Source organism: Telmatherina bonti (assembly GCF_933228915.1).
Source record: "Telmatherina bonti genome assembly, chromosome: 14".
NCBI lineage: Eukaryota > Metazoa > Chordata > Actinopteri > Atheriniformes > Telmatherinidae > Telmatherina > Telmatherina bonti.
Genome location: NC_136612.1, coordinates 13,198,380 through 13,226,345, shown reverse-complemented (window position 1 = coordinate 13,226,345; position 27,966 = coordinate 13,198,380). Strand labels below are relative to the sequence as shown.

The window sequence follows — 27,966 nt, the reverse complement described above, 5'->3', positions numbered from 1 at the left end:
GAGCCTCTCCCGTCCTAAAGCACTCCCAGGCGGCCAGCCTCAGTCGGCTCCGGCTGCAGGTCAATGTAGAATAACTGCAGTAGGTTGTGGAAGTTCACCTAAACATAGTTTATACCGTTGTCAGTGACAACTGGCTGCATTATATTCGTACACACTGTTCGGCGTTACGGGGCATTACCATAGCAACGTGTTAATCAGCTGGTTCAGATCAGCTGTCTTTTAACAGGTGAATGAGAGAAACGCGCTGCAGCCTGACAGCGGTTGTTTGGCATAAAACGTACATCGAGGCCAACATAAAATAGTTCCTATATAGGCGATTAAACAACTCGGAACCGTGCATTAGACGGTTATAATGCGCGACACGGAGTCTAGAACACCACGACGCGCAGCGTTGTTTAAAAATACTGGATAATCGTGTTAATTAATCGAGATCTTATTTCAGTCAAAATAATTGAGATTATAATTTTTGTCATAATCGAGCAGCTCTACTGACTACCAGTCCTTGACAGATACTTACTGCGCAGTTTGTCTCCAGCTCCAGTGAGCAAGTAGTAGAAAATGTGAAAAGTTCTCTCCTCTTTGGCCTGGCGAATGGCACGGGATTTCTCCAACAGGTCTAAAAATCAGTCTGTTAAGGAAAAACTCAGCAAGGTGCTCTGAAGAGGCCCCTGTCCTGTGCGAAGATGCAACGATGTGACCATATCAAACAAAAGATACAAGTTTCGATGTTGGCACCGACGATGTAACCATTAACATCAAAGTTAATTCTGATGAATTTTCCCTGAGGGGAGAAAAACATTTAGAAACAGGGATTCAAAGAAATAACTGGGAATGGAAGAAAACCGAGCAGCAGTTCATACAAATCTGGAGGAGTTGTCGTTTTTGACCGTCTTAGCATTTCCGAAGGCTTCCAGGATGGGGTTAGCCTGCAGCAGCTGCTTCTCCAGCTCCCCCTGATGGGAACAAGCAGAACACCAGAAAACGTTAGAAAACTAGCACATCCACACCACCATTAGAGCCAAAATAGAAAAGGACTCAGATTTAACAGACTATTGTTAAGTACTTTAATATCAAATTATTTTCCATTAATTGAAATTAAACAGAATGATTCTTGTAGGACATTTGTCAAGATACCCACGATGCATTTAGGAAGGAAGACAACAACATGGAGGATGAAAAAACAAAGTGATTTTTTTCTTTAAAGACAACATAATGTAAATAAAACACACACAAGCAATGCAGACGTCACACCCAAGCATGTACCCAACACATAATGTCATAACTTTCATCAACAACCCACCACCCGTTACTCTGAGTGGGTTAGTCCAGTAGAACCCAAGCTCAACACAACCCCTCAGTACTTTTCAGCTTAAAATACACCAATATATCGGGTTATATGCCTGATTATTTACTTATGATGGACAAAAAATCATATCAGTATGACTTGGAAAAAAAAAAAACCTACAATAAACTTAAGTTGAGGCATAAACACGTCCTCACCCAACATGTTTGCACTCGACCAACACTTAAAAGAAACCAAGCCAAAAAACAGAAAAAGCCATTTTGGACAAAGCAGTGGTAAAAAGGAATGAAAAATTCAGCCAGACTGGATTAAAAATACATCAAAACCTGCTAGATTTCCCAGCTATGTCCCTATGAGGGACCCCTCCCCTCTTATCCTACCATTGTCTGGCTGAATTTTTCACAGGAACACGTACGGCTGCCACTGAGCTGCAAACAAACTTCCTCCTGACTTCCTATTGGCTGGCAAGACATGTGACCTCTGCCCTTAATACAAAGTGACTCCCACAGAGTGCGCACGCTTTAGCGAAGGGAAGGAGGAGGAGGAGGAGGACAGGGGGCGAGGGTGGGACTGGAGACAGGGAGGTGAGGACAGAAGCAGGTGGAGGAGGAAGAGCGAATGAAGGGGGAGTCAACTCACATGTGACAGGACCGAGCTGTTCTGTTGATGGGAAAAGAGAAATACAACAACCTCAAAACAGGGATGAAGGATGTGGTTTTTAGTTTACAGGGACCCGGTTGGGTTCCCCTGCGCAACATCTACCACAGGACTGACAGGCGAGGAAATAGTGCAGCTTTTCCAGCTTTATGTATGCACAAACCGGCTTTTTACCATCAGCAAACCCAAACATCCCAGATCATTTACATAAAATGTGTCAAGAGCCTTTAAAATCTGCACTACTGTGCTCACACGAGGGTTATCATTCACTTCCCTTTGATGGCTAATTTCTGGGACATTTGACTGAAAAAGATTTTATCTGCTAGACAAAACAAGCTGCTTAAATACAAACATGTGAACAGGGATCAACAGATGATGTACACACAGATACACGTCATAGTCTGAATGAAAACAGGTCTGTCAACGGGCAAAAAAAAAAAGAAAAAAAAAAGAAAAATGTTGCTCTTGTGCAAGAGATTTTTATCCTGCATCCAGTGAAAATGAAAGCTTGTGATGTGAGATAAAGGTAAAAAATATGAGTTTTGAAGGTAGAAGGCAGAAAAGGAGCAAAGCCGGACCGACCTGATCTTTCTTGGTCTTGTGAGAGGAGGCCACATGAGCGAGGTACTGGATGACCTTCTTTGTGTTCTCTGTCTTACCAGCACCAGACTCGCCTCTGTTCAAGACAAACAAGCACAAACCCGTTAGAAAAACACTTAAATAAAATAAAGAATAAAAAGGTGGATCTTAAAATGCTTCTGTGACTCACGTGCAGAGGATAGACTGGTCTTCACGATCTGCAAACAGCAACAAACAGGATTATGTACAACTCTGCAGCATTTTCTACATATGCATATTATCACAACGGTGCATACAGTCTGCCTGCCTGTACAGCAGGAAATGCACCGACCACAGACAGGAAATTAATATCCGGCTTCCTGTGACTGGAAAGAGGTTCTGTTGACGTTCTTGGTAACAGTCTAATTATCTAAATGTGGAACACTTACGAGGTGCAAACATACACTTAGGCCAAAAAAGGATGGCGAGGAGCACAACAAATGAGTGTGCTCAAAAGGAAATGCATTTGGAACAGGAGCCGAAACCATTTAGGAGGCGGAGTTATACATATAATACAATTGCTCTGCAGGAAATGGCGAACACGGGGTCATGATGCTGAAAACAGCTAATTGTAAAGATGTGGAAAAGACTTGGCAAACAGGAAATCTGCAGCAGCAACGTTTAGGCAGGATTGCTGTTTTTGTCATTAACATTGTAAACTTAAATGTAAATGGAGAACAAGGAGTGCTTTTCTGGATTACATGAGCAAACTGAGGTTACTCTGGAACCTGTTGAGTATGTACAGCCCACAGTGTCGGCAAACGCAGCCCGAGGCTACATGCAGTTATGTTTATCTTAGCTCATCTTTTACGGCGTACGGCCCAGATCCTGGAAGGGTCAGGGTCGGGTCATGGGGGGCAGCAGCCTGAGTAAGGAAGGCCCAGACTGCCCTCGCCCCAGCCACAGGGACATGCCCAGAACACCTCCCTGAGGAGATGTCCAGGAGGCATCCTATCCAGATGCTCTAAGCAAAAGCCTGGCCACCCTGCGAAGAACCTCACTCCTAACCTGGAGAGGACACTCCACCCTCTTCCCCAGCAGAGCTGGAGATCATGACGCAATGAAGCCAACAAAATTTATCCGCAAAAGGCAGAGACCCAGTCCTGAGGCCACCAGACCGGATCCCCTCAACACCTCAACTGCACCTTGAAATTCTGTTCACAACAGTTATGAACAGAATCGATGATAAAGGGCAGCCTTGGTTGAGTCCAACCCTCACTGGAAACAAATCCGACTGTGGACCGAGCTCTGACAGTTGTACAGGGATCAGACAGTTTGCACAAGAGGGTCCGGTACTCCATACTCGGAAGAACCCCCACAGGAGACCCTAGGACACAAGGTCAAACGCCTTTTCCAAGTCCACAAAGCATATGTAGACTGTTTGGGAAACTCCCATAACTCCACCAGGACTATCCAATGGACCCTCCTCTCCAGGACCCCTGAATAGACCTTACCAAGGAGGCTGAGGAGTGCGATCCCCTTGTAGTTGGAGCCCCTTCTTAAAGAGGGGGAACACTGCCCGGATTTGCCACTCCAGAAGTACTTTCCCTGCTGCAGAGGCCTGTCAGCCATGACAGACCCACAGCATTCAGAGCCTTAAGAAACTTTGGGAACATCTCCTCCATCCCCGAGGCTATACCACCAAGGAACTTATTAACCCCCTCAGCAACATCAGCACCGAAGCCAGGGCTGCCCACCCGAGTCCCTGAACTCTGCTTCCTCATCGGAAGACATGTTAGTGGGAATGAGAGGCTTTTAAAAGTATTCTGTCCACATTAAGTATGAAATTATAAAACATGTAAATAATTACGTTAATGCATAAAATGTATTTAAGAATACATATGCTACAAAAAGTTGTTCAAAATACAATTTCATTATTTATTCAAACTAATATATACACACATATATATTTACACAAATATATAAATAAAAGTAAATATATATAAGCTAAATATATAAATGTGTAAACTGAGGAAAAATACTGTTGAAACTACATAATGTTTAAATGTAAAATTCATATATATTTTATTTTACATTAAAACATAAGGGGAAGAATTGAAAGTTTTTACTATATATACACTATTACTTTGGTCTGGTCTGGCCCACTTGAGCTCAAACTGTGCTGTACTGAACTAAAATGAGTTCAACACGCCTGGTTTAAGGCAACTGAGAGAAAATAAGTCATGTGGCACTATCCCACGTCATGCATTTTTTACGAGGGGGATCATCATCCCAACTTCCAGGAGGTATTGCAGTAAGCAGCATGTGTTTGAAGAAATTAGACAGGCGACCTGCACTTTAAATATTCTTTTGGGAATGCTAAAAATAGATCCGGAAAGCAAAGATGTGAAAGAGATTAGAAATGAAAAAAAGGACAAATGCCAGGAGGCAAATTCCCCTTCGTTAATGGTTTTGTGGAATTCCCAGCATGACTTACCCTGCATCATGCTTCTGTAAGATGTGTCAGTGATGGCGTAGATATGAGGAGGCATTTCATGTCTCTTCTTGCCCTTGTACATGTCAACAATCTCCTCTGAGTAGATGGGTAGGTTCTTGTAGGGGTTAATGACAACACAGAAGAGACCGGAGTACGTCTGCAGGACAGATACAAGAGAAAGTTTGGAAAATTATCCCTATAATATCAACTAATCAATTAATAATGTGTTTGTGGAAGAGAAGACCTAAAGACTCAAAAGTAGGAAAATGCATTGAGGAGAAAACCTGCATTTAACTTGCAGAGTGAAGGATCAAAACTGGGACATACAGGTACAACAAAGCAATGCGTTTCAGTAATAAAAAAAGTTCAAACAAGCATTTTTATCCACATTTAATCAGTGCTTCCCATCCCCCCAAATCACCTCATAGCTGAAATATCTCATGACCTCTGATTTGTTTCCCTCCTATATTATGCAATATCAACTCCACCCAGTTGTAAGCTATAACTGATGAGTGACTTTGCATTGTAAAATTAACATGACAGCTGTGTCACAGCTCAGTTACACAGAGTAGATCTTTAAAAAAAAAAAAGACTCTTTCCTCTTTGTAAAATCCTTTTTAAATGCTTTTTTTTTTAAAAAAAAAAATTGTATTTAAATCAATCACATCTGGACTCATATCTCATCTAAAATATGTTTTTAAAAAAATCTCCTCCCGTGTGCTGCATTCCTGTGCTGCCTTCCCAAAATCTCTGTACCAGTCTCTCCCTCTTTAGTGTACTCTATCTCCCCTGAGAAAGTTAATTTTAAGACTACAGAGCCTGGAGCCACTTAAACAGTCTATTGCCTGGATCTTTAAAGGGGGGAGAGGGAGGGAGAGGGAGGGGACGACGAGCTTTGTTGATATGACCGGGTCACAGCATAGAGTCAAAGAGACGAAATCGCTCCCAGGCCAGAAAAAAACGGACTAAATAGCATTAATTATAGGAGTTGTAAGGACAGCTAAAAGATGATTTACATTCCATGTCCATTTCTGCAAATACTGGACTCTTGACACGCCCCACCCCCACCTAATTTTTCCACATCTCTAGAACTCTGGACCATATTGTTCCCAGAAGCTTCCTGTTTACGTTGAATTCCAAACACAGTGAAAAAAGGCAGAAAGAAAACAAGACAGTAGTGGAGTATAAAGTTAAAGACGGGAGACTTGTTTTCTATCTGCACACAACCGAAGGTCTCGAGGTGATGATCGAGACTGGCTGGATTTTCTACACAACAATGGATATTTTTGTAACCAGTGAAATTCTGTGACATACTTCTGCAAACACAAACAAATGATGAATATCCGCCTTGTTTGAGACGTCCACACTCACATAAATGAGACCAGAGTAGTATCTCTCCTTCAGGTTGTGCAGCACGGACGCTTCGTTGAGGCAGGTGAGCTCGGCCATGTCCTCCACCTTGCTGAACTTAGGTGGGTTCATCTTCTGGATGTCGTCCTTGTTCACCCTGACCTTCTTGCCGGAGTCTGCAAGCTCCACCACACACTCGTCGCCATGCTCTTCCTTCACAGAGCCGACTTCGAAACCCAGGCGCTCCGATGGCACCCATACCAGCTTCTTGGAGGCCCAGTCGGCCTGCGCCAGTGGGTTGTTGACCAAATTACGGTCCACGTAGAGAAACTTGTCTGCGTCTGACATGGTAGCTGTTTCAAAGAAAAGAGCAGACAGTAGAGATAATTGGAGTCTTATCAGATGACATTCATTTTATTCATTAACACCAGAGACCGTATGTCAGCATTGCTGCACGGCTTCTGCTAAAATCTTCACCAGAACCAGACCATTGTTTGACAGGAAACATCCCAACCATGTCAGACAAGGTTGTGTGCTACTTCTTGGCTAACTGCTGCTTAACCAGACATCCAGATGTCAGACCGTCTGGGTGACAGAAGAAACAAGCACACAGCATCACATTCATGTCTCAGACGAGGTACTCCAACACTACATGTGTTTGCTTTGGGAAGTCTGTGAGGGAGCATGTGTTTCGTTGTGATTGCTCCTGACTGGTTGTTTTGTTTATATTTCAAAAAGGGGGAGAAAAAACAACGTTATATCAGGAAACATTACAACACTTTTACACGTTTTGTATTTTGTTGTTTTCATAGCACAGTTACCAGAGTCATATGTTAAGGTTTTACAGGCAATGGCGCCTGAGTCCAATTAGACAGAAGCACAATTTAGCCAAAATATGACATACCCAATTATGCTATGGGACTAAGGATTTGGTTTTTCTTTAAAAAATTATGGGAAAAAAAGTGTTTTTAAAAAAAACATTTATTTTGGTTTGTTGAAGCAGTCACAATAAAATAAATTAACTAAAATATTTACATGAGGTGCAGGACATTCTCACTGAGTCTTTAACTTTGGACCAGAATTAATTATTATAGATAGTAGTATAAAGACATTATTAAAAAAAAAAAAAAAAAGAAAAAAAGAAAAAATATTTCTTTATAGCATTATTTAAAGCTATCTTCTCTACCTCCTTGAAACTATACATCTATTTTCAGACATTTTCCACTCAAACTGTTGGTTTTGTCAGCATTTTTTACTATGATTAATAATTTTAACTTTAGTAACCCTGTAAAATATTCCTGTCATATTTAAACCAACTACATTACAAATCATTACGTAGCGGGGTGTTGTAAATGAAAACTGATGTGCAGCACGAATATTTTTACATCACCAGGTTGAAACTACGCCCTCTTTATTTATTATATAATGAAAAAATGTTGAGAAAAAAAAAAACAACACCATCCTTTTGATGTAAAGACGCCATTTGCCCATCAATTATATAGAGACAAGAAGATTGCTAAAAGAATAAAGGACCTTCAAGAGGACAGCCTTCCTTAGTAGACAACTATAAACCAAAAGCAGAGAAGAAATACCTTTGGAAGGATTGCATGACATGGAAATTGTCTCCGATTTGAAAATTAGAGGAAAAGGAATAAACAAAAGAAACTCCAATGAGTTTTCATTTGTCTTCCAGACAGATAAAAATCTGCATCTGCCACCTCCACAATAGTTAATAGTTGGTTAGTTGGTTGTCTGCAAAATTGCTGCATCTTAAATAAGGTTAAAATATGTGGAGCAAACACAGAATATATGTAAAAACACACTGATGTCTAAAGACACTGACATTTTGAGGACAGTCAATATTTCCCCCCAGTGTAGTGCCTTCATGTTCACAGGAGAAAGACTGTCCACCTTTATGGAGTAAAGCTAAAATGATCCAAAACTGACTGAATTCAGACATTTGTTTTGCCTATTTATAATTAAAGAACATACAGGAAAACAAACCTCTTTACTTTATTCTTTAGTTTTTATTTATATATTTTTCATCTTTTCTACCAGATCTTTGTAATTATTTTCCCTTTTTTTTCTCACCTGCCAAAGCGGTAAAACTAGTTAGAAAGTTTTAATCCGCTGCAGAGCATCTCTACTATTTTTAGCCTGAGTAAGAATTTTACGGCACACACTCCCAAATAAACCATTTGAGAAAAAAAAAGGACAATAAGTACTATTAAGTCCTAAAAAGATCAGAATGAAGTGAAGCAGATCAAACATGCCTGTGCAGGCGATTTCACTTCTTGCAGCCTAACCACAACACCTCGTGTACAGGGAGCGCTCCACCTTATTGGATTATTATTAACTTCAACCTTTTCAGAGTGACTAAACTAGAATAACCAGTACCAAGAGAGAGAAAGAGAACAGTCAACAGTGAACGTGAGCAATTAACCAAACATGGTTCACTGATACCAGTGTCTGAAGCTCTACCATGTCATTTATCATTCCAGCTCAGTGGGGGCATGACACAGTTTTCCCAGCAGCACCAGGGTCATCGATCTCTCGGTGCTCTTTCACCTTTGTTCAGAAAGCAAGCACTTCTTTACACTAGTGCTTGCACGCGCTGCGTCACTCTTATTAAAACCAACAGGAAAATCAGAGCTGAGGTCAGGGTCAGATTACATACTTTCTCTCCATGTCTGAATAACTGCATTAGTTAGAAGCGCTTCATGACGGAGCACTTTTCAGATTCCCAACAGCCTCATGATGGACTTTATCATTATCAGACAATAAGGAAATTTACGGGGCGCATCCCTCATAAACTTACTGAGATATCAAACAGATATCGTCATTGTTTATTACCCAAGAGCTGTAGCGTCTTGACAACTAGGGCGAGGCGTATGACAAACCCAAGCAAAAGTACATGTGGGGGAAAAAAAAAAAAAAAACCCTCAAGCAATGAGGAGAAGTTGCAGCATTTTGCTGGGTTCAGTGTGTTCCAGCACATTAACCCTGATCTGTGACAGCAGAGGAGAACCATTCTTCTCATGAACTGCACCTCTCTCCATACGCCATCACCGCGCCGTCAGGCTGCACAACAGCTGACAGCCATCTCTGCTTCACCCTGGTCTTCTGACCCTTGTCTTGTAACGGAGCGTGGGGCGAATTAGGCCTCCTTATGCCCCTCAGCTGGCTCCCAGCCTCCCCCTCTGCCTCCCATCACTCTCTCCTCCCTCTCCAGAGTCCTTCCACCCCTCCCACCCCCTTCTGTTTATCCAGCCTTGTCAGGGTCGCATTCCTCCCATACTCACCCTTTATCAGGCAGACACAGCGAGCAAAGGCATTCCGCAAATTTTTCTCTCCTTCGTCCTCTTTGCTCTCCCCCATCCATCTTTCTCAGACCTATTTTCTTGCTGTTTCTTCCAGTCTTGTGTTTGCAAACTACTTCTTCTCCACCCATCTGCATGTCAAATGGGTCAGTTTCACTCAAGAGCATCAGCGGCGTCTTGCTCTGGTAGCGTAACTGCATAGACCGATGGCACCTAAACACTCGCACCTGTGTTTTATGTGTCTGAACGCTTTCTTATACTCCTTGAAAATTTAATCAACCATTACTCGCTTCCCAGAATTTGGATATAATGGCTCCCAAGAGGGACCTCATACAAGCCATGACCAACTAATCCCTGTAGCTTTTAACGGAAAAGTCAAATAGAGCTGGCTGGTATCTTAGTTTGCCATGTTTCAACATGACAGACAGACAGACATCAGCAACCAGAACCAAATGGCTTCAACTTCTATTACTTGCATGATCAATCATAAAAGCTGGAAACGAATGACCACAAGAGGCTGCTTGTGTTGCAACTAATAAGAAAATGAGTAAAAATCAAGGGATGACAATAAGTCCAGTATGTTGATGTCTGCTGCAGTCCATCTCCAATGCTCGACACAGATAATAACTCAGCGACACACTTGGAGCCATTTCTCCTGAGAATGAAATGAGGACTAAAATTATTCCACTGGCTATTTTGGTTTGTTTTATAAAGAAAGGAGAGAGGAGGGACAAAGAAGTCCCTTCTGCCAGATTTAGACCTCGTCTCTCACTCTGGCTCCAGTTATAGTGACATGGATGTCGATACTGAGATAAAACAATCTGCACAGACACTTATCACGGCGTCAACTTCTCCTCACATGTTATGGCCTTCAGAGTATTTCGTAATTCTGTCAGGATTTCCCGTCCTCGCGGCACCACCCAGACTCATGTAGAAGGAGAACAACTTATTTAATATTCATTACACAATAACAAAGAAAGAGATCTGTTGTGGAATCTGACCAACATACAAATGAAAGGATTATACTCTTAAAAACATGTTACAATTAACAAAAAGGGAGTGCAATTTTCTAGTAAATGCATAAATCAAGGAAGAGGAACATTTTAAATAAGATGAGGAAGAGTACGGAGGCTGGTTTCCAGAGACTAGAATGTGGCTGCAAACAGGAAGTAAGAAAAACGTTTACAAACTAAAAGAAGATAGGAAAAGGGCTTTAGAGCCTCCCTATCAATCCCGTTTACAAAAAGGCAGTCTGACCCTGTTTTTTCTTTTATTTATTTAAATCACATTGAGGCCAAAGACCCATCAGACTCCTCATTCCTTTCCTCCCCGAGTTACATTAAAAACCAGGAACTATGACAAACTCCTATAAAACTGCCTCCAGCTGGAGTAAAAACACAAACCAGCTGTGCTGCCGGCTCCGCTGACAGCGCTATCAATACAACAGAAGCCCAGTCGATAACACGGCTCGCCATCATAACACCCCAGTACAGGAGGGTTTTAATTCAGCTTCCTGCTACTCTTGTTTTGTTTTCCTTTACTGTATTTAAGTACAAAAAAAAGGTGATTGTCAGATGTTATAAAAAGCATAAAAATATATAAATTCAGTCATACATACCTCAAACAATAAAAAGTACATATATATATACTCTAGAACTAAGAAAATAAAGAGGGACGTATATACACAATCCTGATGATGAACATTAAGTAAATTCATTATTTTGAAATAAATATATGAAGAAAAGAACAAAAATAAATTACACAATAAAATAACGATGAAGAAAAAAAAGTGTTTTAAGCATAGACCTGGTGTATTCGATATGATCCAATGAGGTCTGCAATCCAGCAGGTTTTCCATGTATTCCTACTTCAACACACCTGAGCCAAATGAAATGGATCCAAGAGCCAATCAGGTTCTGTACAAAGACCCATTCATTTGAGTCAGCTGTGTTGGAGCAATGATACATAAAAAACCTGCTGGATTGCGACCCTTGTAGGATTGAATTGAGTACCCTTAGCATGGACTATATTGGGGTTTGTGACATCATGTGGCTTTTACCCGCCTACCTCCATTAGCTGGTTAGCTCCAAGTTAGCTCAGAGTTTGACGGGTGTCAATCTGCTAATTGGTTCCGTTGAATGGTGAGAAGAGAATAAACTGAGCAGTGTTGTGTTATTAGTGATAAATAAGCAGTTGTTATTGCTCATAATTCAGTAGAAGCAGTAGTTGTCTTATCTGGAAAGGAACTTTAAAGAGGACAACAACAACAACGGGTACTGCAGTGACTATAAAAGAGCAGAAAATGGAAGTCGTCTTCAAGGGTCTGGGATGTAATGTCTGGGAAGATGCTGATTGTTCACATTAGTCGTTTACTACTTCAGGCTGGACGCGGCTGGAAAATGTTAATCTTTGTCAAGGTTAGATGGGATTGGCGCAGTTGTTTCAACCCCCATGTTTTCTAAACACTAGTCAAGAACTGCAGTTGAAGCCTGGCTAATGAAGGATTACACAACTTCATCTGACAGAGCTGTAGTGGGGGCAGCCATTAAAGTCTTGGAAGTACTGGTGTGGGTGATGTGGCCCCAGTAAGGTCTAGAAGGGCCTCTAGTTACAAGTGGTAGGTGCCAGTGTCCTGCTTAAAGCGCAGTGAAATAGGATCCTGGTTTGGGCAGGAATGTGAGAGGTAATGTGAAAAGTGATGTAGATCTGTTCACATGTTTTTTTTTCCACCCCATAACTGCTTAATTTACCCTTCAGTCATCGGAGCTGCTCAGCGTGTGTTGAAGAAAACAGCACCTTTTCTTCCTCTTTCAACAATTTACACCAAGTTCCACAAATGGCAAAATAGTTTTCTCAGTTTGTCATTTCCTCTCTTCTTCCTTCGACTCTCCTGGCCCCACCCTATTTCCACTTTGAGAGGAGGAGGAGGCTAAAGGAGAGAGTCAAAGGGATAAGTACACTGTACCTCAGCGGCCCCTGTCTGGTGCCCTCTTTTTTTCCCTCTCTCTTTCTCACTTGGATGCCAGTGCACGGTCGGTAGATCATCTGTAAATGATCTACCCTCCGTGGGATGAAAGCGGTAGAGTCTCAGGAAGGTCTAATCCAGTAGAAATAAGTAAAGTCTCAGCAGTGCATAACAATATCTAAAGTATTAGGAAGATTGCTGAAGACCAAGCGGCAACCTCTAGCAATTAAGAAAGCCAATGTAGAAGTACCAAAAACTGCAGTTCCCCCTTCATCCACTAGGGGCTCCAAACAGCAAATCCCCATAGACTTCCATGTTCCAAAAAAACTATTTTGGTTTGATTGGTGAGGTTTACCTTCATGACAAGTGTGGGGGGAGTGAACTTTTTTCTTACTCCGCCGTTTAGAGGTAATTTTATCTCAATTTCAGCATATTTAGGGGTGTGTCCTTTTTATTGACAGGTACGAGACAACCCGCTTTCAAGGAGGAATGTAGAATGACCGCGGTTTTTAGCAAGTTAACAGTAGCTGCGTTCCCATTACATTGTTTTTTGCAAAATGAAAGCGATGTTTTTAAGTTTCGACAACCAATATTGCAATTTGCAGGTGTTTCCACTGAACAGTGTTTAGCACATTAGCCTTTAGTCTCAATTTTATGAAATTGCAGTTTACGGAACATTATTTTGGAGAATTGCAACAGATTTTTTAAGATATTCCCTCTCATTTTCTTTTCTAAAACTGAAATTAAATGGTTTTTTCCACGCCGCGCCATCTTTACAGGAAACAAACTGGTCACGAGTCCCCACGTCAAGTACGAGGACACTTAAATGCAAAAAAAAGTGTTTCCATTACATTTTTGCAATATGTTTCTAAATCAAAACATCTGAAAAACCACTTCATGAGAGCGTAAAAACTTTTTTAGCGATATTTGAGACTTTTTTTTCCTAAATGTAGGAGTTTCCATTCATGTTTTTTTTTGTTTTTGCAATATTTATTTTTTGCGCTATTCTAGGTGTAATGGAAACAAGTGTGACTTGGCTTAATCTCACTTACCTCTGTAAGCTGGTTAGCTCCTGTTAGCTCTTAGCTACAAGCAGGTCAGAGTTTGCTAGATGTCAAGCATTCACCCCCCTCTTAGCTCTTTGCCCATTTCTGTATTTTATGAGAGACGACACGTGGCACTGCAAAGATAGTGATGGCAGGAACTGCCCAATGAGCTTCAATTCAGCTCTTTGCCCATGACAAACCTATGGGTGATGTCATGAAGACTATTTTTTTCCTAATACATCGGTTTATAAGTCTTTTAATCTTGAAATTTGGCACGTGTCCTTTTGATTGACAGGTATACGATATCCAGGGGCAAGCAGGCTTCACTTTTAACCACAGGAGGTAACTGCTTGGTCCTCCAGGAAGAGGCTGTAGGGGCGGGGCTGCCCGCTACACTGCCAAACTCCAAAATAGTTGGAGGCAAATGTTTTTTCCCCCATTGATCAACAGATGCTAAAGTGGTATTTAAGTATAGATTTCTGTGTTAATATCCAACTAGATATTAAGTTTAAGAATTAATAAGTATTTGAGAATCAATTTTTTTTGACAACCCTACTTCAGATATAAACTTTAACCATCTATTCCTGGTACTTTTGTACATTTAACTACTCCCTAATGACATTAGGTAACAATATAGAAATTACCACATAAACTGACTGGAAATTAAAATCCGAACCCAAACTAGGTCATTTGAAATCAAGGATAATCATTTCAAGAAGACCAAAGAACAAATTCCACATCTCACATTCACTAACCAACCTTGTTACGACACTGAACACACACATGGATCATTTAATAAAATACACCAGTTTGCTCTTTTGCTAAAAACACTGTATTGACTATGAGATAATAACCTGTTACACAAGCCATTCGACACACGGTGAAAGAATGCAGAGGGGAGTTAAGATAAACATTTCTGTTTGTTTGCAGTAATTCTTCACAGGAGTGCTACATGGTCGAAGCTTAATCTTATTTCTGTCAGACCCAGTGATGAAAATCAGCTCCTGTTACTACTTCACTTCTGCACCAATGCACTAATTTTTTTTTTTTTTTTTTTAAACACCATTCATTCTGCCCCAGACAACCTCCCCTACTTCAGATTGGTGGTTTATGATGTGGTTCTTCCTTGTGGTTTTTCTTATCAGTCGTTATCGCTGCTTGAAGCACTCCCTTTGAGTCACTGCAATACAAATTTGTCCCATCCGAACAATCATATAAATCAAACGGTGACCTTACTTTGATAACCTAGACATCTGCTATGCAGCACGACGTGGATTAAAAAAGAAATTACAACTCCAACAACAGTAAGAGCATGCTTCAAAGTTCATAGTGCAAAAGTGAGTTTAAAGCGCTTACAGCACCAGGTGTGCAGCTCACATACACACCCACCCAGGCAAAGTCTACATGTACTTAAATGCAACTGTGCTTGAACACAAGCTTAATGAGCTAAATGAGTCTTTGTGTTTGAAAGAGTTACTAACCAGGTTGCCTGATCACCTGATCGTAAGGCCACATAAACGTCTACAGTCAGTAATCATTAATCAAGTATTGCCTCACGATTACAGCTACAGAATAGAAAGCAGTATCATCAACTCATACGGTCAAGGTCCATCCTTCAAGATCAGAATTCCAGTCTAACCACAAGACTAGTCATTTCCTGCTATTGTCTGAGTCTATTGAATTGTTATAGGTGCTGCTTTGTGGGGGAAGGACAGAGGAAAGCACTGGATGGTGAAAAAACAAAACAAGCAAAGGGAAAAGAGGCTGGGGAAGGAGGAGGAAGCTGTGCAGAACAGAGTGAGAACAGAAGTCAGAAAGGCCTGATGAGGAGACTGGGACGAGGAAATATACAACAAAAGGCTTGTTAAGTTGCAATAGAGGCTCCTGCCAGTTAACAGCTACAGCAGCGCAACGAGAAAAATGACTTGGTAAAGGCGAAACAGACACCGACATTAAAATAATCTTTAGAACAATTTGTTTTAAAAGCTACCATGAGGGAGGAAAACTAGCATGTACGAGGAGGACAGCCCACACAGTGTGTTGTATTTGAGGTCATCTGAAATAAAAACCAGCATTATGTCTGTTCCAGAACAGCACGCACAAGAATTTCGCCTGAGAAAATCATGACTGGCTCTGCCATAGTTAATGAAGACACTATCTCCACTCTGGCTGGAACATTTTTGTCTGCATGAATGAATCTCAGCTGACTGGGAAACTGGGATACATGTGACATCAGCATGCCGCTCCAATCAATCATCGACGCAAACTATTGTTAGTATCTGCAATTATGAGGGAAAAAAAAAAAAAACATGAGCTGGCACTCCAAGCCAGCGCTAGAGCCTAGTTCACATGTGAACTCATCTACTCAAAAATGCAAAACAACTGTTTTAATGTTGAGTCAAATAATGAAGGAGAACCACATTATTAGTGATGCATTCACGTGCATACCACCACCTGTCACACTGGACAAATCACTTCTTGTAAACAAAGAAAACAATGGTATATTTTGATGCCAAAGGGAAAAAAACTTGTCTTTCTCCACACAAACTGAAAGTCACCATGTTAAAAACAACATAAAAGAAAATAAAACAAAATCATCATACTGTCTGAACCAATATAAATACTACGGGTGGGAAATCGAATAGGAAAAAATTTTTGAATCACAATTTTGAAATTCCCTTTTTTTAATTTTATTTTAAAAGTGTGATTTTTTTATTTCCTTCAAAAAAAAAATTATAAAATTTGTCATTTTTATTGATCTTTTTACTTGTCTTATTGGGCATTATAGCAGCAGAATGATAGTCTGTGTTGGTTTTTCGTAATCGAAATCGAGAAAAATGTCTAGCAAAATAAGTTTTGCACATTTTTTTGCTTTTAATCTACAAAAATCAGCAATATTGAAGAATAGTGAGAATCGCAATTTAAAACAAATCGGCATCCAAAAAATTGGAATCGAATCGGGATGTAAGCATTTTGTCACAGCCCGAATAAATACCCATTTTAGCATGCAAAAAAATCCATTTACATCAGCTGATACCACTTTGGGCATAAATAAAACCAAACTGGTTGATATTTAACTTAGGATAAAAACTGCTTTATGTGCGTTATCCATAGACTATAGATAAAGAGATGGACAGAGCCTCCGTGACGTCACCCATAGGTTTCTGAAGAGCTGAATCGAAGTGGGCGGTTCCTACCATAGCCATCTTGGCAGAGGCATGCGTGTTGTCTCGCCCGGAAAATACATATACGGGCAAAGAGGTAGAGCTGAGAGGGGGGCTGTGAGCGTCATGGTGTATGATTGACATGGAGCGAACTCCAAGCTTTCTGTAGTTAAGAGCTAACCCAGAGATAACAGGAGCTAACCAGCTAACAGAGGTAAGCGGGCTAAAGCTAAGTCACTTCATCAACCGGCTAAAAACTGTGGTTGTTCTACATTCTTCTTACTTAAAGCGGGAGGTCGGGTACCTGTCAATCAAAAGGACATGCCCCTAAATATGCTGAACTTCAAGATGAAATTACTTTTAAAAGGGCGAGTTAGAAAAATTTTCTTCCCCCCACAGTTGTCATGAAGGTAAATCTGACCTATTAAATCTAAAATGGATTTTTGAACCAAGCTGTAAACATGTTTATTTCTGCTGTGAAGTTGGTCTTTTTAACATGGGAGTCTATGGGGATTTGCTCTGTTTTGCAGCCTTTAGCAGGTGATGGGGGAACTGCCGTTTTATGCACTTTCGCATAGGCTTCACTTTTAACCGCCTGAGGCTGATGCTTGGCGTTACCTGAGCTGACAAACAAATGGGCCCAATGGAAAAGCAGGAACAAGCCAAAGGTTTTACCTTCACTTCTCAATAAACCAACTCCCCTCTCTGGTCCATTACAATATACCTAGCCTGAACAATTATGCACAGGTTGTTCAGATGGTGACTACAATGTACACCAGTCATTGAACAGCAACACTTGCAAGAAAGTGATTAGTGCAGAAACTCTTAAAATCATCTGTATGGCTCTGCTTTACTGTTAAAAGGATAAAGCCATGAGATAAGGCTGTAACAATATTTTTTGATTGAAATATTCTCAAAACATTACAAATGTGTCATAATATTTATTCACTCATTTAGATGGTTGAGTGAAACACATCTACATAATTTTCTGCCATTTCTCAGCACAGCAAACTAATGCAAGTGTCACATCTGACCCCCATCAGATGAGGATAGTTTTACTGCCAAACTATTTATTTCAAGGCGTCTTAGTAACGTTAAAATGACTACATCCAGGTAGTCATTTTATAAACATTTAGGACTCAATTTTAGAGTCAAACATGAAGGTATTGGTGTATGGCATTTTGATTTTAAGCCAAATGAAAAGGGGAAGCTCATTTACTTTGAAAAAGTCTGATGCGGCAGATTTACAGCATAAAGGTGGTAAGAAGTGCTAATACCTCTAATATGCATAAACCATTTGCCAAGCTTCAATAAAAGTCACATATGTAGGTCCATTTCTGCAACTGGGCATTTTGCATCCAGCAGCAACCTTTGACACACATACAATACACTTTGACAATATAATATAAGTACATCAAGTAATGCAGCTTTTCATTGTGGTTGTAAAAAACTGTAATTAAATAAGTTTAATAAGCAGTTTCATTATGTGGAAAAACACACCAAACTGTAAAATATGAGTATTTGTTATTCAGGTACGAGTATTCTTTACATCTAAATAGGTTGTTATTATTCATAAGGTGTGCATTTATCCCTTTATTGGGATTTGATCGAGGCTTTTATGGAGACAGAACGTGGACAATTACCCAATTTACTTACAAATGACAGGTAGTCCTTTATATTCTAAGACATGCAAACAAGATTTAAAAAAATGTAAGGAGCTATGATCTGGAGCATAAATGGAGATGCTACTGCCACTTCTTTATAGCTGAACTCCTATTTGCTCAAATCGCTCTGTGCAGTAATGTGGAGTACTTTCATTTGCTACGTTACTCAGAAACAGGCCTGCAATTTACTGCAGTTTCAGGCAGAAGCTTTCATTTATAGAACATTTTATTCTAAACACATTGTTGAATTTTCAGCTAAAACTAAAACCCCTAGCATGATTTTATAAGCTATAAACTATATTTTAAAAGCAAACCAGGATGTTCAAAACCCCTCAAAACACAGCAGGTCAGTCCATCTCTACTTGATTTACTGAACTGAAATGTGAAAATATTAACTGCACGACAACTTACTGCAAAGAATCAGTTGATTTAGTGCTCCTGTATGTGCTGCAGAAAGTCCTGACAGTACACATACAAACCTGTATATCTGATATACTAAGACAGACTTGAAGTAAAAAGACCAATAAAAAAAATGCAGCTTTCAAAATGAACAGTTTGTCTTACAGTTAAAGCTCTAAAATAGTCATTTTCTGAGCATCTCCAGCCAGTTATTCTGCATTTTCTGCCTTAGCTTTCTATCAACAAGTTGTTGATCAAGCCAGTGAAGTCACAAACCACATACAGACTAAAAGGAGTAAAAACATCCAACATTTGTTTAAAGAACCAAGAGATTTTAAAACAAAAGACAGCTGTAGGTTGTGATGCACCAAACAGTGTCAAGCTGCCCTTAACCATCCTTGAATGAAATCTAAACATCCCCAGGCATGTTCACTCCGGCTGTATTGTTCTGACAAGATTGAAAAGGCTTGCAAACCAGCACCATGTTCATATTTTAAGATGTCTGCATTTAATTTTGTCTGGCCTACGGAGCATAACTTTCCCGGGGGGCCTCGTTCATGCTGACAAATGAATGATGGAATGCAACGATCTCTGCAGGGGGCTCAACAACAGCACCAAAACTGGCAATAAGTCAGAAGTGACCTCCAGGGAAGCAGTTTCACAATGCATTGTCAGGACTTTATTCAAGAAAAAGGACTCGAACGCAATAACAGGATATGACAGGCTGCATGTCACCCAGTGTGACTCATAGCAAAGGATCCCAACTGTTCAATGAAGGAGTACAGGCATAAGAAATAAAGAGCCACGAAAGGTGAATTTAATAGGTTACATAAGACACACACCTCAGCATTTTATTAAATATTTGTTCAGCATGAAGCTCAAAATGTGGTTTTAGAGGTTCTTGGAAGAAAATAGCCCATTTAAGATGTATAACTCTGATTATAAGTATAACTCTGATTATAAGTGAGATGAAAAAAGCACTGCTCTCCCACTGAGCCTCTTAACAGTTTGGACAATGAGAAGCAGGTTTGGGTGGAAAAACGCCAGAGTTGGAAGTGTCTATGCTTAATCTCACTTGATACTGAGCTCATGCTTATTTCCTTTTATGTTTTTTGAGGGAGGCGATCCAAATACCATGCCTCATTGCCTGCAATACTTAAATGATGAGAGTGAATGCATGCCGCAGTCTGTTTGCATGCCTGAATGCAAACAATGACGTATCATCCAAACAGAGCAAACACTAATTGTACCGGTATAGCGCAACGCTTGTGTGAATGCACCATGACACAAAGACTCTTTGCAATAAGACAATTCTCTACTTGCCTAATGGGTTCTTACTCCAAACCATTAAACCCTTCAAAACTGTTTTGAAAGAGAATCCAAGATATGAGCAACAGTTTATATAAATCCTCCAGGGGCAAACTTGTGATGTGTATCATCAGGTTACATGTAAATCATAGCTGACCTGAGACTGGGTCCATAAAAACTCTCTTAAGCCACGGTAAACTCATGTTGCTTAGCTAATGTTCATCATCATGGACTGTCCTGTAATTAAGATGACAAACCCAGTCATTTTCAGCTGGCACTCCCGTGCCCTATGATATCTGTGTCCTTGATAAAAACCATTTATCTCACTGTTCATCTACCTCTGCAAAGAACTTTCTTCTTCCATCTATGATCAGAACACATCCTCTGTCTCCAAGTCTGTTCTGAGTTTAGCAAATCTGTGTCGTTTGTTCCGCTTCCACTTCATGTTTTCACCAGGCTTTATGGTTGTTAAATCCACCCCATCTTGACTACATCCTTTATATCATGCATCCAGACAACACAGCCCCTGAGACCATTATAAAATACTATCTTCTCTCATTTATTATTAGGTAGCTGTGTGTATGTACACTTTGGTGCCATTTTGTCTGGGTCTCTCATGCTGAGGAGGTAAGGCAGCTACAAAGTGTACAAGCAAGGCTGGATTATCCAATGGGCATTATGGGCACAGGCCCAGGGGCCCACGCCCACCAGGGGCCCGTTTGGAGACTAGTGGGGCCATACACCAGCAGTTTGGGATGAAAACAAAATGTACTTAAAAGCCAGATAGTTACACTACAGCAGTGTTTTTCAACCACTGTGAGAGATCATCAGGTGTGCCATGAGAAATTGCCCAATTTAACCTACTTGGTCTAAAAAAAACAGCTCTGTGTTCATCCAAACAGGCCCCAGTGAAAGATAATAAAATTCCTTCTTCTTGTGTTTATCTGATTTCTATTTAAGAGGCTTTGATGAAATGTACTCTACTTTAATAATATGGACTTTTCTTTTTTTTTTTTTTAAAAAAACCCCAAAACATTTTGGTTTGTGATGTGCCTTGTGACTTTTAGGTGAAAAATAGTGTACTTTGGCTCATAAAAGGTTGAAAAACACTGCACTACAGTGTCTTTGGTATTGCTATTGGTACAATTGGCTAAGAGATGTTAGAAAAGTCGTTTTACAGTTTATCAGTCACAATTTTCATAATGTTGCAGTGGGGAAGGGGGCCCGTGGGACACTCTTGGCCCAGGGGCCTGTGCACTTTTAATCCGGCTCTGTGTACAATGTACATTCAACAGCTGAATGTTCAGTCAAAATCCCAGTTTTTGATAAAGTTGTGATTAAATCGCAGTGAAATCAATGATTAGGTCTCCAGGGGGGGTCTAGGGCCCCCATGGAGGTCAGGATGATAAAATGAACGCAACATGCATGCATGTGACCTAGTTAATTGTGATGTATGGTGGTAAATGACGGATAAAAGGTGTTTTTTCTTCATTTTTAATTTTTTTTAAGTACGCCGGTAAACCAGTGACGTCATGCCGCCAACCAGACACGCTCGTGGCCACACACGGCGTCTCTTCCTGACCCGCTACACAACAAGAAGTTCAACCATCAGCTAAAAATCACGACCTTCCTGAACCAAGCTGCTTTTCTAGCGGCCTGAATCCACTCTCCTGCTCCTCTTGGACGTCCCTGCCACAGTTAAACCTCTTCTTCGGCCTTTCCAGCGACTCATTCAACCGCATCACTCACTTCCTGTCTCTGCCGCTCTACTTTACAGCTCCTCGCGACCTGCCACATTGCTAAGGCTGAATTCAACGACCAAATATCTCCCTTATCGGGACACACGCACTTCTATTAAGCCTCTAAGTGTTATCAACGCATTAAAGAGTCGCTATCTTAAATAATTAATCCCAAATTAAATCTGTGACGGAGGTCTCACTCCGCCCTGCTCGGTTGCTGAAGTTGCAGGAGTCAACTAGCAGCCGCACATCCTGGTTCATTTGCCGTAGCCATCTGGTTGGATGACTTATAAAAGTGCACATAGTTAGAAGGTAGATTATTAAAAGTGTTTAGGTTACCTGCTTATGGTTGCAGGACGCCTTTCGGAGGGTGGCTAACAACAACCGGGTGGCTCAGCGTCGCCAGGAGTCAAACTTCTTTTCTTGTCGACAGCAGCTTCGCTGAGAGTTCAGGCTCGCTTCCTCCCTCTCTACTTCGCTCGCTCACTCTTTCTGTCGTTTTTTTTCCCTTTCCCCCTCTTCTTTCGGCCCTCCTTCTTGCTCTGGCTGCCTACTGGTTCGCGTAATTTCAGTCGGTGCGTAGCCCGCCTGAGGCTGGAGACGGGGTGCGGTCCAGGACGAGGTGGGTTCCGGCCTTCATGTATCCGCCCCTTCAGCCAATGGCTGAGGCGCTTTCAAAGCTTCACACTCTGGACCAATCATATTCGTCCTAAGACGTGTAGCATGTAAGAGTGACAGCGACTGGGCAGGGCAAACATCATAAAAAAAAACTAAGGTTTAAAGAGTTGAGAGGAGGGCGGAGAGGGGATGCCGATAAAGCCGTGTTTAATGAGCGTGGTATGTGCATGCTAAGGATTTTTATGACCATATAAGTACCAGTAACTCTCAGGGTGGACTGCCTTTATCCAGGGTCCCCCCCTTCATGTGTCAGCGGGGTTTGCTTTGGCCATTATGTGCTTTAAAAACAAGTAGCAGTGATGGCTCCAGCTGTTTGATACTGTTTCTGCTGTAAAACTGCCAAGAATTAAGATCATCAACAGTGGCTGGTCTGAGTTGTTTTATACTGATACTCATATCAGTGATGTGTTTATGCATATCAGAACTTTTCACCACAAGTTTTATGTTAAGCTTGAGTTTTTTTGCTAGAATAAAAAATGTACTAATAAATTTGCAGTGTATTACTTAACTTATATATGATCAAGTTGCTTTATGGTTTCTTAAAGGAGGAAATCCACTGTTTAAAATACACTTTATTAGATTTTAGAACAAGGTTGGGCTATCTTTTTTCTACAGAACTGTCCTAATTCTTCATAGATTCAACAAGGTGTTGGAAACATTAGATTTTGAAGAATCACACAGTTTCTTCACATCCACAATGAGAATCTACTGTTCCACCACATCCCAAAGCTGCTTGTTGGACTGAGATCTGGGGACTATGGAGGCAGGGCCGGATTAAAAATGCACAGACCCCTGGGCCCAGAGTGTTCAAAGGCCCCCCTTCTCCACCACAACATTGTGAAAATTTACATGATTTGCGACTGATATTATGTACATTTTGTTTCAAGTCCAAACTGCTGGTGTGGGCCCCACATGGGCCCCAAGTGGGCATGAGCCATTGGGCCTGTGTCCTTAATTCCCATTGGACAATCCAGCCTTGTATGGAGGCCGTTGGAGTGCAGTGTAGTCATTGTCATGTAGAAGAAAGCAGTTGGAGATGATGTGAGCTTCCTGCTGGAAGTATTCATCAGAAGATGCTACGCCATGGTTATAAAGGGTTGGATATGGTCAGCAATGAAACTCAGGTAGACTGTGATGGTTAAAATGTGCAACGTTGGTACTTAGGGGTCTAGAATGTGCCAAGTCGTCTTCATCATGTCTACATGACCGGATTCATTGAGTTGCTGCCATGTGATTGGCTGCTTAGATATTTGCGTTACCAAGCAACTGAACAGGTGTAAAGTGGCCGGTGAGTTTGTTCTACTGTGATTCTACGTTTCTACTTAGTACAGTGTGATGCCTCTCAAACAAAGAAGTTCTTCCTGGTAATTTACACGGTACAGTTTACTGTGTAACTGCTGGGTAGTTGACAATAACTTTCATCATTTCAACAAGTGAGTTTGCATTCGTGACTCGACATGCCTACACTGCATGGGAACCGCTGCAGGTGATGATCTAATTCAAGTGAAGAAAGGGCACACCTGCTCAGCCATCAAATCGATCACAACATTTGTTTTCCTTTGTAAAAGTAATGTCTTACCTTGATGAAATGTAGTTAACGAAAAAAAATCTGATATTGGAAATTGAATTCCAAAGAAATGGAGATATTGAAGAAAAAAGTCATAAAATAAAGAGGAATTTGACATTTCGTAGAAAAGAGGAGGTGGAAAGTGAAGTGATAGATGTAAATATGAAAGCTTTGCAGTTCCACAGCCAAAGTCTACATAGAAGAATGGAACAGTACAATGTGAACCTGTTTACTTTGAATATCCCTCTGGGATTCGAGCTGGCTGATCTGAGACCAGTTTGCTGAGTGGAACTGAAGGCAGGCTGCCAACGCACATGTCACAACCAGCAGGGAGACGTCAGCAATGAAACACGGCTTATTTTTCTATATTTTCGCGCTCTTTCAATGTGATCGGTTAATCAGCAACACAAACACAACGACACAATGAATTAGCGCAGCGCCATCCTGGGGTACTTGGGGCCCCTTCTGCTTATGCATTTCCCTGGGGCATGTGGGGAAAATTATCAAAGCAGCTCAAAGAATTCAAAAAGTAAATAAATAAAGTTTGCTGCTTGGTTTAATGAGAAACACTGTCACATATTAGTCCAGCTGTAGCTCCACATGCTGCAGACCAGAGTGGAAAACAAGCTTACATTTAACAGTCTGGCTTAACTGCAACATTTTTACCAATACAGCAAATGAATAACAACATGTGAAAGGGTGCAACAACTACAATCATAAGGAGTTAGATAAAAAGCAACAGCAAAAGACTTTATTACAACCCAGTCTGTAAAACAGATGCGTAAAATGTACGATTCCGATCCTATTGTATTCATGTTCAGGCTTTATTTATCCCAATGTGCAATTCTTTTGCAGCTTTTCCACAAAAACATACAACAACCATTGCACAAATCAGTCATCATTATTTTAATCCTAAGAAAGCATGAAAACGAATAAAAAAAAACCACACAGGCATGTCATGTATATTCATAAGTGCATTAAAACAAGAGATACAAAGACCTCTGCAGAGACGACAAGGCTTCACTCTGGGATTTAAATATTATTTCTTGTCAATGTAAAATAATTAAACATTTCCAGATTTTTTTTTTTATCTCAAGTGGGAGGTAAGATCATCAAAAAATTTGCAGCATACAGTCATCATCTTTAGGCAGCACTGCCTCAAAAACCGGCAGGACTGCCTGGTGTAGATCACTGTAAGGCATTGAAATGCTTCTGAAACCCCGCATCAGTTGTCAGTTCATGATTTGTGGTGTCAGCGTACAGATACGCATGAAAAAGGAAGTACACCCTGTTTCAGCACTAATCAAATCTGTCAACGTGATTAACTCAGTTAAAGCAGTTTTACTGTTCTGCATTATTCAGGTGTGTGTTTAAACAATGCCAAGGAGGAAAGACATCAGCAACTTCCCGTCAATCTGAGAAGGGTTGGAAGGTCTGAATCTTTCTGAATCTATAACTTTATTTACAAGTGGACAACATACAAAACATGTTGTCGATTATGTTTATGATATTTACTTTTGTTTTTTCTTCTGCTCAAAGATCCAACTGGCAAAGTGGTGCGCTGATTGGAGACTGAGCTCACCTGGAGGTTAATGGGGGGGTGCCACTCACCTGCGACGTCTCAGCTCAGCCGACTTCAGAGCCAGACTGCATTCAGTTGTTGCCTGATCGTTTGGGTTTTTCCAAGTGAAGGGTTGCTGGCCCAGTCAGTTTTGACTATCTGATGTTTTTATGTACTCTTCTCTGCCATCACCTTTGTTTTTAGATGGTTTACCAAGGACTGCAGACTCCTTAAATAAAGCTGTTATTGCTTTCCCCCCTCTAACTGCTGTCTGCTTCGTTCTTGGAACCAGCCTGCTACCTGCAAATCATAACAAAACAGCTGACAATCTTCCCAGCGTTTTAATAATAGCAGCTGCTCAGACTCCCCAGACCTAAGCTAGCATGTTGAAGATTAAAGCTGATGGTAGTACAGTTAGAAAAAGACTGAACAAGTATGGTTTGTTTGGACCGATTGCAGGAGAAAGACTCTTCTCTCTAAACTGAACAAACAAGAGGACTTCTGCAACAGTGTTCTTTAGGTAGACCAGACCAAAGTGGCTAGGTTTCGTTATAATGTGCTTGTTTGAAAACCAAACCTACCATATCAGCAAAACAATCCATTCCAGCTGACAAGCATGGTGGTGGAAGGCGGGTGATTTGGGCTTGTTTTGCAGCCACAGAACCTGGACGTCTTGTAGTCATTGAAATGAACACAAACTCCTCTGTATCACAAAGGATTTTGGAGTCAAATGTGAGGGCATCTGTCTGACAGCTAAGGCTGAGTCACGCACTGGACAATGATCCCAAACAGAGCAGCACCCAGACCTTAACCTGGCTGAAATATGTGGTGAGAACTTAACACAGCTGTGATCCCAAACAGAGCAGCACCCAGACCTTAACCTGGCTGAAATATGTGGTGAGAACTTAACACAGCTGTGATCCCAAACAGAGCAGCACCCAGACCTTAACCTGGCTGAAATATGTGGTGAGAACTTAACACAGCTGTGTGTAAATGAATCCATGCAAACCTCAATTAAGTCAAGCGACATCGTAAAGAAGTCAGATCAAATTCCTCTACAAAGATGAAAGAAGCTGATAACATCTTACAGACAATGGTTCCACTAAGTAGGTGTTGTAGGCAATAAATCATGGGTTTGCTTAGATTTATATGCCTAATTTCTTCTTCTTTTTTTTCCAAATGCAGCTGTACTTGAGTTTATCTGATGGACCTGTGGTTAAAAAATGTTGGAGCAGTTAGAGGAACAAGGCATACCGGTGGTTTTCGCTCAGACAAACAAAAGCTTGACGTCTTTCTTGTTGAGACTTCCCACTTCGTCAGACAAGAGACAACAATACAAACAGATGATGCCGCTCAGAGATCCAGGGATAACAAGCTTCCTAACAAAACACAGCACAAATTTACTTTGACTGTTTGGCCCCCAGAAGGGGATTTATGTCGCAGCAGGGCCTAAAGCGCCTAAAGCAGAATGTGTCACATAAGGAAGGTTTTGTATGACTGCTGAGCAACTTTCACCCACTCTGCCTCCCTAGGAATAGACGGGGAAATAGCACAAATATCAGCTGAGAGGTCAGAGGTCACTTTTTTACATGAGTGGGACCAGATGCCGAGAGAGAGGAGAGGTGGAGAAGCTGAGGAAAAATCCACAAAGCAACAAGAAGTTCTCGTAGCGCGAAGAGAAAGTGACAGAACAAACAGAAGCGGGCACGAGAAGATTAAAACGCAGGCATGGATGACCAAATATGGACACTTCTGACCTCCCTCCCTCCCTCTCCCTTTCCTCTTCAGTTGCTTCCAATGGCAACAGGGTGTGTCTGTAATTCAGGGTGTGTGAGGCCATTATATCATCCGCTCAGCATGAAAAGCAACCCATTCAGTGACAGCACGTTAAACGAGTGGCAAATCGCCCTGCAGTGTTGCTGTGTAATTACTTGTGTGAACTCATGTATGTGTGTGAAGGTTTCGGTGAGAATGCTTCTTCAAGCGTGAGCACACATGCATATAAGTCTGTGCATGGCAGAGCTCAGATCTGTGTCAAATCTGGGAGTAAATAGGCTGACCCAGATCGTGGAGCTGCTGCTTCCTACCTTACACACTTCATTATTCATCATGGCACAGAAAACGTCATCCAGGACTGTTTACAGCACAAAGCCGGCTTCGGTACATTCTGTTTTCTGCTCTTAAGAAGCT

The 27,966-nt window shown here is 41.1% G+C and overlaps 1 protein-coding gene across 2 annotated transcripts in view; it reads right to left on the bottom strand.

Annotated features, from left to right (window-relative positions):
- Nucleotides 1-22,527, bottom strand: part of LOC306765464 (myosin-9-like) — a 37,300-nt gene extending 14,773 nt beyond the window's left edge. Inside the window, exons 1-9 of one of the 2 annotated variants that reach the window (XM_079252926.1) lie at nt 22,310-22,527; nt 6,387-6,718; nt 5,016-5,172; nt 2,730-2,757; nt 2,543-2,636; nt 1,943-1,963; nt 861-953; nt 718-781; nt 518-616 (exon numbers count right to left, since the gene is read on the bottom strand). In XM_079252926.1, the coding sequence (XP_079109052.1) occupies nt 518-616; nt 718-781; nt 861-953; nt 1,943-1,963; nt 2,543-2,636; nt 2,730-2,757; nt 5,016-5,172; nt 6,387-6,713 (883 nt within the window). In that variant the 5' untranslated portion in view covers nt 6,714-6,718; nt 22,310-22,527. The remainder of the gene's footprint in view (nt 1-517; nt 617-717; nt 782-860; nt 954-1,942; nt 1,964-2,542; nt 2,637-2,729; nt 2,758-5,015; nt 5,173-6,386; nt 6,719-22,309) is intronic. The other variant, XM_079252927.1, reaches the window with a different exon arrangement.
- Nucleotides 22,528-27,966: the final 5,439 nt, after the last annotated feature.